Source organism: Microcaecilia unicolor, chromosome 7 (genome assembly GCF_901765095.1).
Source record: "Microcaecilia unicolor chromosome 7, aMicUni1.1, whole genome shotgun sequence".
Classification (NCBI taxonomy): Eukaryota; Metazoa; Chordata; class Amphibia; order Gymnophiona; family Siphonopidae; genus Microcaecilia; species Microcaecilia unicolor.
In genome coordinates, this window is record NC_044037.1 from 181,808,022 (window position 1) to 181,818,544 (window position 10,523).

Consider the following 10,523-nt stretch of genomic DNA (forward strand, 5'->3'; position numbering starts at 1 on the left):
CCAGCCTCAAATATCATACCCAGCTCCATGACAGCAGTATGGTCCCTGGAGCAGTTTTAGTGAGTACTGCAGTGCACTTCAGCCAGGCGGACCCAGGTCCATCCCCCCCTACCTGTTAAACTTGTGGTGGTAAATGTGAGCCCTCCAAAACCCACCAGAAACCCACTGTACCCACATCTAGGTGCCCCCCTTCATACCTAAGGGCTATGGTAGTGTTGTACAGTTGTGGGGAGTGCTGTCACGTCTGTGGCCTTGACCCCTCTCAGACTCACCTTATTTCCTGTGGTCAACTTCTGAGCTGGCTTCTGTCTATTCTTTGTGAGTTAGTTCTGTCTCTGTCTCTGTGTGCTGGCTGTATTAGATTGTCGGTGTGCAGTCACCCGTTCCAGATTTCAGCTCAGTCCAGTCCGGATCTTCCAGGCTGCCTGACCCTTAGTTGCCTGGTGATTGTTGCACCAGAGTCTCAGCTGCCTGCTGGGCTTATTAGCCATTTGGAACCTCTCTGCCTTTGCCTTTGCATTGCGTCTAAGGCCCTGGTATGTTGGTGCTTGTTGCACTTCTGCTAGTCCGGTTGTTGCCTGAGATTCTTGCCTATTTCTAGTTAGTCTGTGTTTAGTTTAGTTTAGGGTTTACTTGCTTTCCTTGCCTGGTTTCTTGTTTGTAGTTCTGTGTTTAGTTTCTGTTTGTCTGTGTTCTGGCTTTGGGGCTGCTTGCAGCTCTTAGTTCTGTGTCTTATTAGTCAGTGTTTGTTCCCAGTTTAGTGGCTGTTCTGCAGCTTTCTGTTCTGCCCTTTAGCTTTCCCTTCCTTGCCCAGTCTCCTGCCTTGCTGCCCATGTTCCCCTCTGACCCTCAGTCCCTGTGCTTCCTTGCTGTTATCCAGTCTTGCCCTGTCCAGCAAGTCCTGCCAGCCACCTGAAGCCCAGAGCTCAACTCTGGGTGAAAAGTGGCCAAGTGCAGGTGAAGCCTAACTGCTTGCCTGAGATTTGCCTAGTCTCCGGTGTGGGGTGGTTTTGCCTGCCACTGCCGCTCCTCGGCAGTGGCCCAAGGGCTCACAACCCAGTTCCTGCTTTGAAAACGTGACAGAATGCAAAGGCCATGAGCTCGGCAGGATCACCCTATCTGCTAGGCCTCCGGCCTAGAACTTCTGCCCTTGTTTCCCTGGTGAAGTTTGGTTCTGGCTCTATTATTGTTCCTGATCTTTTTATGACTCTGGAGGAATATTGTGGGAAACTTCTGGCTGATCCACTCATGAAGAAACTGCCTGAAGCTTCAGCAGAGAGGAAGCGTATCAGGCTACTTGGGCTCGTGGAAAACCCTGTTTCGGCCATTGATCCTAGGACCCCACTTTGGAAATATCGCCACCTGCTTCTCTTCGACCCTGCTCTGCGGGAGACTCGGGAAGCTGCCATTGAAAGAAAGCATCTTGCGAATCCCGAGGTCCAGGCGTACAATCAGTCCATCCTGAGGGACGCTCTCAGCCGAATTGCTCCGGAGTTCAAGCCAAGTTCCAGCCCAGGCCAAGCCGCGGAGCCCAGGCTAAGTTCCAGTTCCAGCCAAGCTCTGATTCCTGTCCAAGAAGCGCTTCTAACCGGCCCTCCAATCCCAGGTCAAGTGGCGCTCCCACTTAAGCCTCTGATTCCAGTCCAAGCGAAGCTGTTGACCGAGCCTTCAGTTCCAGTCCAAGTAGCGCTGTCACACAAGCCTCTGATTCTAGTCCAAGCGAAGCTTCTGACTGAGCCTCCAGTTCCAGTCCAGGAAGCACTTCCACTTAAGCCTCTGATTACAGTCCAAGCGAAACTTTTGACCGAGCCTTCAATTCCAGTCCAAGTAGCGCTGTCACGCAAGCCTCTGATTCTAGTCCGAGCGAAGCTTCTGACTGAGCCTCCAGTTCCAGTCCAGGAAGCACTTCCACTTAAGCCTCTGATTCCAGTCCAAGCGAAACTTTTGACCGAGCCTTCAATTCCAGTCCAAGAAGCGCTGTCACGCAAGCCTCTGATTCTAGTCCGAGCGAAACTTCTGACTGAGCCTCCAGTTCCAGTCCAGGAAGCACTTCCACTTGAGCCCCTGAGTCCAGTCCAAGGGACGCTTCTGACCGAGCCTCCGATGCCAATTCGAGTGGCCCTGCTAACCAGGCCGCTGCTGAGTTCTAGTGCCAGCCAAGATGATGCTGAATCCACTCCGAGTTTGAGTCCCAGCCAAGAGGATGCTGAGTCCACTCTGAGTTTGAGTTCCAGCTAAGATGATGCTGAGTCCACGCTGAGTTCCAGTTCCAGCCAAGCTGCTGAGTCCAAGTCAAGTTTTAGTTCCAGCCAAGTTGCTCAGTCCCAGCCGAGGTCAAGTTCCAGTCCAGCTAACCATGGTCCTGGGTTGAAGCTCCTCCGTAGGTTTCGCCATTGTTACCCATGGAAACCTAAAAGCTCCCGTGGGGACACGGGAGCCTTGAGGGGGAGGTACTGTCACGTCTGTAGCCGTGACCCCTCTCAGACTCACCTTATTTCCTGTGGTCAACTTCTGAGCTGGCTTCTGTCTGTTCTTTGTGAGTTAGTTCTGTCTCTGTGTGCTGGCTGTATTAGATTGTCGGTGTGCTGTCACCCGTTCCAGATTTCAGTCCAGTCCGGATCTTCCAGGCTGCCCGACCCTCAGTTGCCTGGTGATTGTTGCACCAGAGTCTCAGCTGCCTGCTGGGCTTATTAGCCATTTGGAACCTCTCTGCCTTTGCATTTGCATTGCGTCTAAGGCCCTGGTATGTTGGTGCTTGTTGCACTTCTGCTAGTCCGGTTGTTGCCTGAGATTCTTGCCTATTTCTAGTTAGTCTGTGTTTAGTTTAGTTTAGGGTTTACTTGCTTTCCTTGCCTGGTTTCTTGTTTGTAGTTCTGTATTTAGTTTCTGTTTGTCTGTGTTCTGGCTTTGGGGCTGCTTGCAGCTCTCAGTTCTGTGTCTTGTTAGTCAGTGTTTGTTCCCGGTTTAGTGGCTGTTCTGCAGCTTTCTGTTCTGCCCTTTAGCTTTCCCTTCCTTGCCCAGTCTCCTGCCTTGCTGCCCATGTTCTCCCCTTTCCCCTCTGACCCTCAGTCCCTGTGCTTCCTTGCTGTTATCCAGTCCTGCCCTGTCCAGCAAGTCCTGCCGGCCACCTGGAGCCCAGAGCTCAACTCTGGGTGAAAAGTGGCCAAGTGCAGGTGAAGCCTAACTGCTTGCCTGAGATTTGCCTAGTCTCCGGTGTGGGGTGGTTTTGCCTGCCACTGCCGCTCCTCGGCAGTGGCCCAAGGGCTCACAACCCAGTTCCTGCTTTGAAAACGTGACAAGTGGGTTTTGGGGGCTCAGCACAAGGTAAGGGAGCTATGCACCTGGGAGCTTTTTATGATGTAACCTAATACTACAAAGAACAAAACTGTAGCTAACAAAACTCTTGAGTAGGTAGTGCTTATGCTGTGTTGTGGAGAAAAGCCCTCAGAAACCAGACCTAAATGTGGAGATTTGGGCGTCCCCGACCGTATTATCGAAACAAAAGATGGCCGCCCATCTTGTTTTGATAATACGGGTTTCCCCGCCCCTTCACAGGGACGTCCTGCGAGGACGCCCTCAGGAAAACTTGGGCGCCCTGTTCGATTATGCCCCTCTTTATCATTTTATACTTCTGTATTTTTTGTCCTAGATCTAAAGTATTGGTAAATATAATTTATATCCTGAAATTGTTAGATGTTGCCCTGGTGGTTACTGCTTTGCCACTGACCTAAGTTAGTGTTAGTGTTGCGAGGTTGTTCTCTGCTCTAAGAATAATTAGATTTGAGGGCACCCACAAAGGAGGATCTGACTGAGGCGATTCTTTTTCCGAGAACAAATTCTTCAAAAATGTATTTAAAATATTAAGGGGCCCTTTTACTAAGCTGCACTAAAAAGTGGCCGACCCTGTTGTTAGCGCGTGGGCCTCCCATGTGCTGTGGCCACTTTTAGAGCGGCTGTAAAATGGACACAATTTCATTTGTGCCATTAATGGCCACGTTCTAATTTCGAAATTGGCATACGTCCATTACTATGTGAGCCCTTATCCCCACCTGTTTTGTAGGCGCTATGGGCTCTTGCCCTAACTCTGCGCTAACCGGGCTAATCGCCTACTTTTATATTTTTTATCACAGGATTGGCGTTTGGTGACCCAAGAACTACCGCAAGACGCCTGAGCGTGTCCTGTGGTAGTGCCTTTTCAGTGCTTAGTAAGCATGTGTTAGTGCTTACTTCCGCTTAGTAAAAGGGCCCCTAAATTTGTAACGGTGTATGGCATATTTTCATTGTTGAGGTTCTTTGTTCAAACTTCAAATAAATATATTTTGTGGTCTTATTTTCTTGGTATATAAAACATTATCCTGTGTTTCTGTAATTAAATAGCTCTTAGTTTTACAATAAATAGTAGGAGTTTGAGTCAGGGTCAAACAATAGAAAAGAAACGTCGGAGTTGAAGGTTTAGTGTACCGACTCCACAGCTCCGCTTTTCCGTCTTGTGGGGTTCAGCATAGATTAATTTGGAATTCTAATTTCTTGGCAGGTCGTACTTTGAAAGCAGCTGGCAAAATTACCTTAAGAAAAGAGGGATTTTGGATGGGAGAAATCAGACATCTTTCCCTGAAGTGTACGGTGTGAAAGAAAGAGATGAGTTCTACAAGTCTGTTAGCTTCAGTGGCTGGGGAGGAAGCAGTGGGCATGATGCTCCTATGATTGCCTACGATGCTATCCTTGGAGCAGAAGACTCTTGGAATGAACTGGCACACCGCGCTTTCTTTCATGGTGGAGACAGCGATTCCACAGCGGTAATGGCTGCCTGCTGGTGGGGAGCCATGTATGGATTTAAGGGTGTCAGTGCTTCCAACTTCAAAAACCTGGAATATAGGGAGAGGCTGGAAAAGGTAGCGAGGGATTTGTATCAGCTTAGTTAGTAAAAGCTGGAGGTAATATAAATAAAAAATGAAAGAGGTGAAAACATATGAAGTACAAGATTAGACTGAGAGCCAACAAATGGCAGACCTTTTTTTTAAAATGCCAACTACCATGTAATTTGGATACTCAGCGCCGGTACCTGGGTACCAGTCAGTACTAAATATCCAGATTCAGTGTTGACTGCCTACACTAGTTGATTAGCTAATTAGATAAAGTTGACAGTCTTTTTGCTGTCCTAAATTTTATCCAGATAGTTATCTGGTTAGGACTAGATTCTGTATATGACACCAGAAAAGTCAGTGCTGAAAAAAAACTACTACACTACTATTTAGCATTTCTTTAGCGCTACAAGGCATACGCAGCGCTGCACAAACATAGAAGAAAGACAGTCCCTGCTCAAAGAGCTTACAATCTAATAGACAAAAAATAAATAAAGTAATCAAATCAAATCAATTAATGTGAACGGGAAGGCAGAGAGGAGGGTAGGTGGAGGCGAGTGGTTACAAGTGGTTACGAGTCAAAAGCAATGTTAAAGAAGTGGGCTTTCAGTCTAGATTTAAAGGTGGCCAAGGATGGGGCAAGACGTAGGGGCTCAGGAAGTTTATTCCAGGCGTAGGGTGCAGCGAGACAGAAGGCGCGAAGTCTGGAGTTGGCAGTAGTGGAGAAGGGAACAGCACTAAGCGCTATTTTATAAACCACTCCTTAATGTTAGGCATTGTTTTATAGAATACATGTAGTGCCCAGCCCTGTGACTAAATTTAGGTGTAACCATTTGCGCCAACTTAAACCTGGTGTAAATGGCAATACCTAACTTAGGCACAGATCAGGTGTATTCTATAACAGCGAATGTAGTTTCTAGGAACACTCATGACCCGCCCATTCTTCTGCTATGGCCAAGCCCCTTTAGAGATCCACACATTAGAATTTACATAAATCACTTTACAGAATACACTTAGAAAGTTGTACGTATAAATTCTGGTTAGTGCCAATAATTGCTCATTATTGGCCAATTATCAGCGGTGACTGTTTTGTTAAACGGTTAAGTTGTGAAGACAACTTTAGTTGCCATATATAAAATCTTGGGCTTAGTGGACTGAATGTTCCTACTAACTAACTTCTGGCTCCGCCAAAACCCTGACCCCAGATGACCCCATCATTATCCAGATACTGCTGATGTGGTCAGAGGAAATATTCGGTGACATTATGCAGTTAGTGCTGCTGACTCTTCTGACCAACACTTATCCGGTTTGCAGTACCCACTAACCAGATGTGCCTTGGCATATTGATCCCTAAGGAGACAACTCTATAATGGGGTCCATTATAGAATAGTAGCATAACCCAATATCAGCATGCCTAACATTTAGGTGCCCCCAGTTACTCCTAGCATAGAGCTGGCATGTGCGGGGGACTCTAAATATGACAAGAATGTATGTAACGTACAGCATTCTGTAGGTTCCCCAGATAAATAGAGACCTGCCTGTGGTGTCGCTGTTGCCTTGCCCCTGTATATGCTCCCTTGCAGATATGTTTGTTTATAATTTTTGATGAATTGCCAGATTTTGGACAGGCCAAGTCTAAGCGATGTACAATCATAAGCTAAAACCAAGTCCCAAGAGAAAGAAAATGAACTCCAGAAAAGGTAGGCTAATGCACAGTCTCACAAAGCATAGTCCAGTCTTACAAGATAAAAACAGAGACACATAAAATCATTGTGTTTGCAGTCGATTCATTAGCATTAAGGAGGGTTAAATGCTACTGTAAACAAATGTGTTTTTAGGTTGGTTTTAAATTGTTTGTAATAGGTTTCTGAGCGCCATCCCAGAGGCAAATTGTTCCTTAGAAAAAGTGCTAAGAAACAAAAGCACTATGTCTTCACTCCCAATGGGACCTGTGATGAAGATGGAAGGACTAGTCGATGATCATTTAAAGAACATAGGATTCAAGAAAGGACATAAAGAATTATTAAACTAGATAAATAGTCTGGAGTCCCATCACGGAGTGCCTTAAAAATGCACTATGTAAGTTAAGCGGATATTTGTAGAATAGCACCTAGGCATCCTGCTAGCACTAGGTTATAGAATTGCCCAGTGTTTAATCTTAAACTTCTTTAAACTTTTATGCATAATATTAGTTATTGGATATCTTTATTGTATACAAATAGGGGTAGATTCAAGAAAGAGCGCCAAAATTTAGGCACCAAGATGATGTGAACTACGCACAAATTCTATAACGGCAGTTCCACGTGGAACTGCCATTATAGAATACAAGCACGAGTCCACAGTTTTTCGCCTGACTTAAGGCGTGAGTGCTTATAGTAACGTGGTACCATAGTAGATGATGGCACAAAAAGACCTGCACGGTCCATCCAGTCTGCCCAACAAGATAAACTCATATGTGCTACTTTTTGTGTATACCTGACCTTGATTTGTTTCTGCCATTTTCAGGGCACAGACCGTAGACGTTTGCCCAGCACTAGCCCCACTTCCCACCACCGGCTCTGCCACCCAATCTCCGCTAAGCTTCTGAGGATCCATTCCTTCTGAAGAGAATCCCTTTATGTTTATCCTTATGTCATGTCAAAGGCTTGTATCCCACTAACCCCTTACAGTTCTAAGCGGGTTCCAAATCAAAGAAACTAGAACAAACTTCTGGGAAGCAGTATAGAGAAGAGAATCATATTAGATACACAATTTTCTAAATAAATGGGTTTTTAAAAGCTTCCTAAATGACGGATAGGACTGTGATAGAAACTGCTAGTAACCCATCAAAAATCCTAACCTTTTCTTTCCTTTGACATTAGCAGCAGTACGTCTCCAAGCTCTATTTAGGGATGCAAAACAAAAGTGTGCAAGCATATGATTAGGGATCTGCCCTTGCAGCACTTTAAAGAGAAAACAAGCCAGTTTAAATGAAACTCTGGCTGCAATCGGCAGCCAGTGAAGTTTAAAGTATAAAAGAAGCACACTATCAAACTTAGATAAACCAAAGATCAATCTAACAGCCATATTCTACAATCTAGGCACACCCCTGACCTGCCCATGCTTCTTCCACATCCACGCCCCCTGCCCCCCCCCCCCCCGAAGTTGTGCGCATGACTGATAATTGGTGCCAATTAACACTAGTTAGTGCCAATAATTAACCCAATTAAAATCCAATTATTAAATTAAGTTGTGCACGCAACTGACATTGTTCTATAAATTACGTGTACAAATTTGCGCTCTAAGCCTAAATTTGTGTGCCGAACTTTATAGAAATAGGGGGATAGTGTTCATTTGTAATAATTCCACCACTGTTATGATCATTGACTTTGTACAATGCTTCACTCACACAAAACAAAACCATCTTCTTAATTAAAGGATATAAATGCACTATCACAATCTCTATTAAATAATGTGAAAGAATGACTTTCGGCTGCAGTGTTGCCCAGTCCTATATCTTCATGGCATAAATGCACAAGAGGTGAGTATCTTTCAATTGAAAGGAAGTTCTGGAATAAGGATGAAGGTGAAAGGGTACAGTCTCAGGAGTTACCTAAAAAAATACTTCTTCATGGAAAGAGTGGTAGATGCATGGATGGGCTCCCAGTAGAGGTGGTGGAGATGAAAACTATCTGAATTCAAGAAAGCTTGAGACAAGTACATAAGATCTCTGAGGGAGAGGAAGGAATAGTATGGATGGGCAGAATGGACAGGCCACATGGTCTTTGCCTTTATTGTTCTGTGGTTCTAACATAAAGCCCATATAGAGGAGGGGCAAGGCTTGTGAACATTCACTGATTCGCAGGCCCCATGCTGACCACAATTACTGGTCAAATATCAGAGTGGAGATCCAGAGGGAGCAGGACCAATTCTCTTTCTGTGACCCTATCTACTGATGATGTGACCCTATGTGGGGTCCCAACCCACAGTTTGGGAGCCACTGTTTTATTGGCAAAGGATGCAGCAAAATCACTGCAATTCAGTTTCAACTAGGTGGGCTGGTTCTATTGTGGGGTTGCAATAGGTCATTTACTGTGCTGAGTAGGTGCATTGTTGAATTGGTAGTCTCTTCAATGTATTGAGAGAAATATTGTTTTTTGGCTTAAGGGCTTAGTGGTACTTTTGTCATGTGTTTCCTGCAGTTTAGTTTGTTCTCATCCAGGCAAGATTTATGCCAGCACTTAAGGGTCCAAAATTCTGGAGAGAGCCATGATGAACATTTGTGAGTGGTGCATAAGACTTTTTGTAGTAGTTTAGTTGTCTCTAAGGCCTTAGCTAAGTATTTATTCCAGATATCAACCCACACTGACGCTGTAGTTGTCTTTTCATCCGCATGGGGATTGCCCATATATGAAAGGCAACACCACCATTTTGAGACCCCAAAGCCAATTGGGCAGGAGCCCTATCCCACTACATACTAGATATCACCTCCAGGTAGGTCTGGGGGATGGTTAGGGGTCTAGAGGTTCTGAGGATGAGGTGAGGGATCTGACAGAAGATTGTGGGGGGAGGAGAGTGGAAGGGGGATCAGATCAGGGAGCTGGTAGGGGTATGCTGGTCGATATTCAGTGCCAACACCTCCATAACTGAGTGGAGAAAGATAGGACAGCCTTTTGTGCAGTCCTTTCTGGCCGCTTAGCTATGCAGGCACTGGCCCTGAATGTGGCCCATGCTCACATAAGTGCCCATTCATCCCCCAACTCTTCTGTCTGCCACTGCCCGCTTAAGTAGTATTGACTATCTCCTGCCTGGTTAAATCACTTTTAATATTGACCCCATTATACATAAGGTAACCCCCCTTGTTTGGGGCAAGCTCTTGCTAGGGCTTGGTACTGATTTGGAAGGCTCTGTCGGTGCTTTCTTCCCTTTTCTCCCCCCTTACAGTTAAGCAGTATTAAACAGAATAAGCAAATGGCACTGTTTAGAAATTCCTTCTCTTATATGGGAAGTCTCTTAGGGCCCCTTTTACAAAGCCAGGCTAGCAATTCCTGCGCAGCAAATGTGACAAAGTCCATAGGAATTGAATGGGGTTTGTCAAATTTGCCGCACCAGAATCACTAGCGCAGCTTTGTAAAAGGGAACCTTAGGGTTTTATCCAAACATATTGTTGTTGATTTTAAACATAATACAGCATTTATACATTGCAGCCATACATCATGTTTAAATGCCCCTCCCTCCAAACCCCTTCAAAGTACCACAAGTGATGTAATAGCCAAGAGTATGGACAACTTCTATACTGTGCTTTTTCTTTAAACTCTGCAAACTGTTCAATAACGTACTTCTCAGTCTAGGTGTTAAAGAATCCAGAAACGGATTCCACAGTTTAATAAACCTAGATATCTTCTCCCCCCACCAGAAATGGAAATATGCTCCACATCAATAGGGTATGCATCTGATTGTGCCATCATGACAAAGAAAAGGGCCTGGTTTTATTCACTGGAATAAAATGCAACATTTAACTATTAAACATGTTTTTCTTCTAAATAAATATTATTCAACTGTTTCGAGTTCTACATCAGGCCTGATGGCTTAAGACTAGACTCAGCTTTCATACGCAGCACATTAAACACCACAGTACAGTATCTTGCAAGACCAGAGCACTGCAGTAATGACTTTATGGTG

General features: G+C 45.2%; 1 protein-coding gene across 1 annotated transcript in view; it reads left to right on the forward strand.

The window, feature by feature from the left end:
* Window positions 1-5,216, forward strand: part of ADPRH (ADP-ribosylarginine hydrolase) — a 45,100-nt gene extending 39,884 nt beyond the window's left edge. Inside the window, exon 4 of the mRNA XM_030209124.1 lies at window positions 4,535-5,216. Coding sequence (XP_030064984.1) covers window positions 4,535-4,922 — 388 coding nt within the window. The 3' untranslated portion in view covers window positions 4,923-5,216. The remainder of the gene's footprint in view (window positions 1-4,534) is intronic.
* Window positions 5,217-10,523: the final 5,307 nt, after the last annotated feature.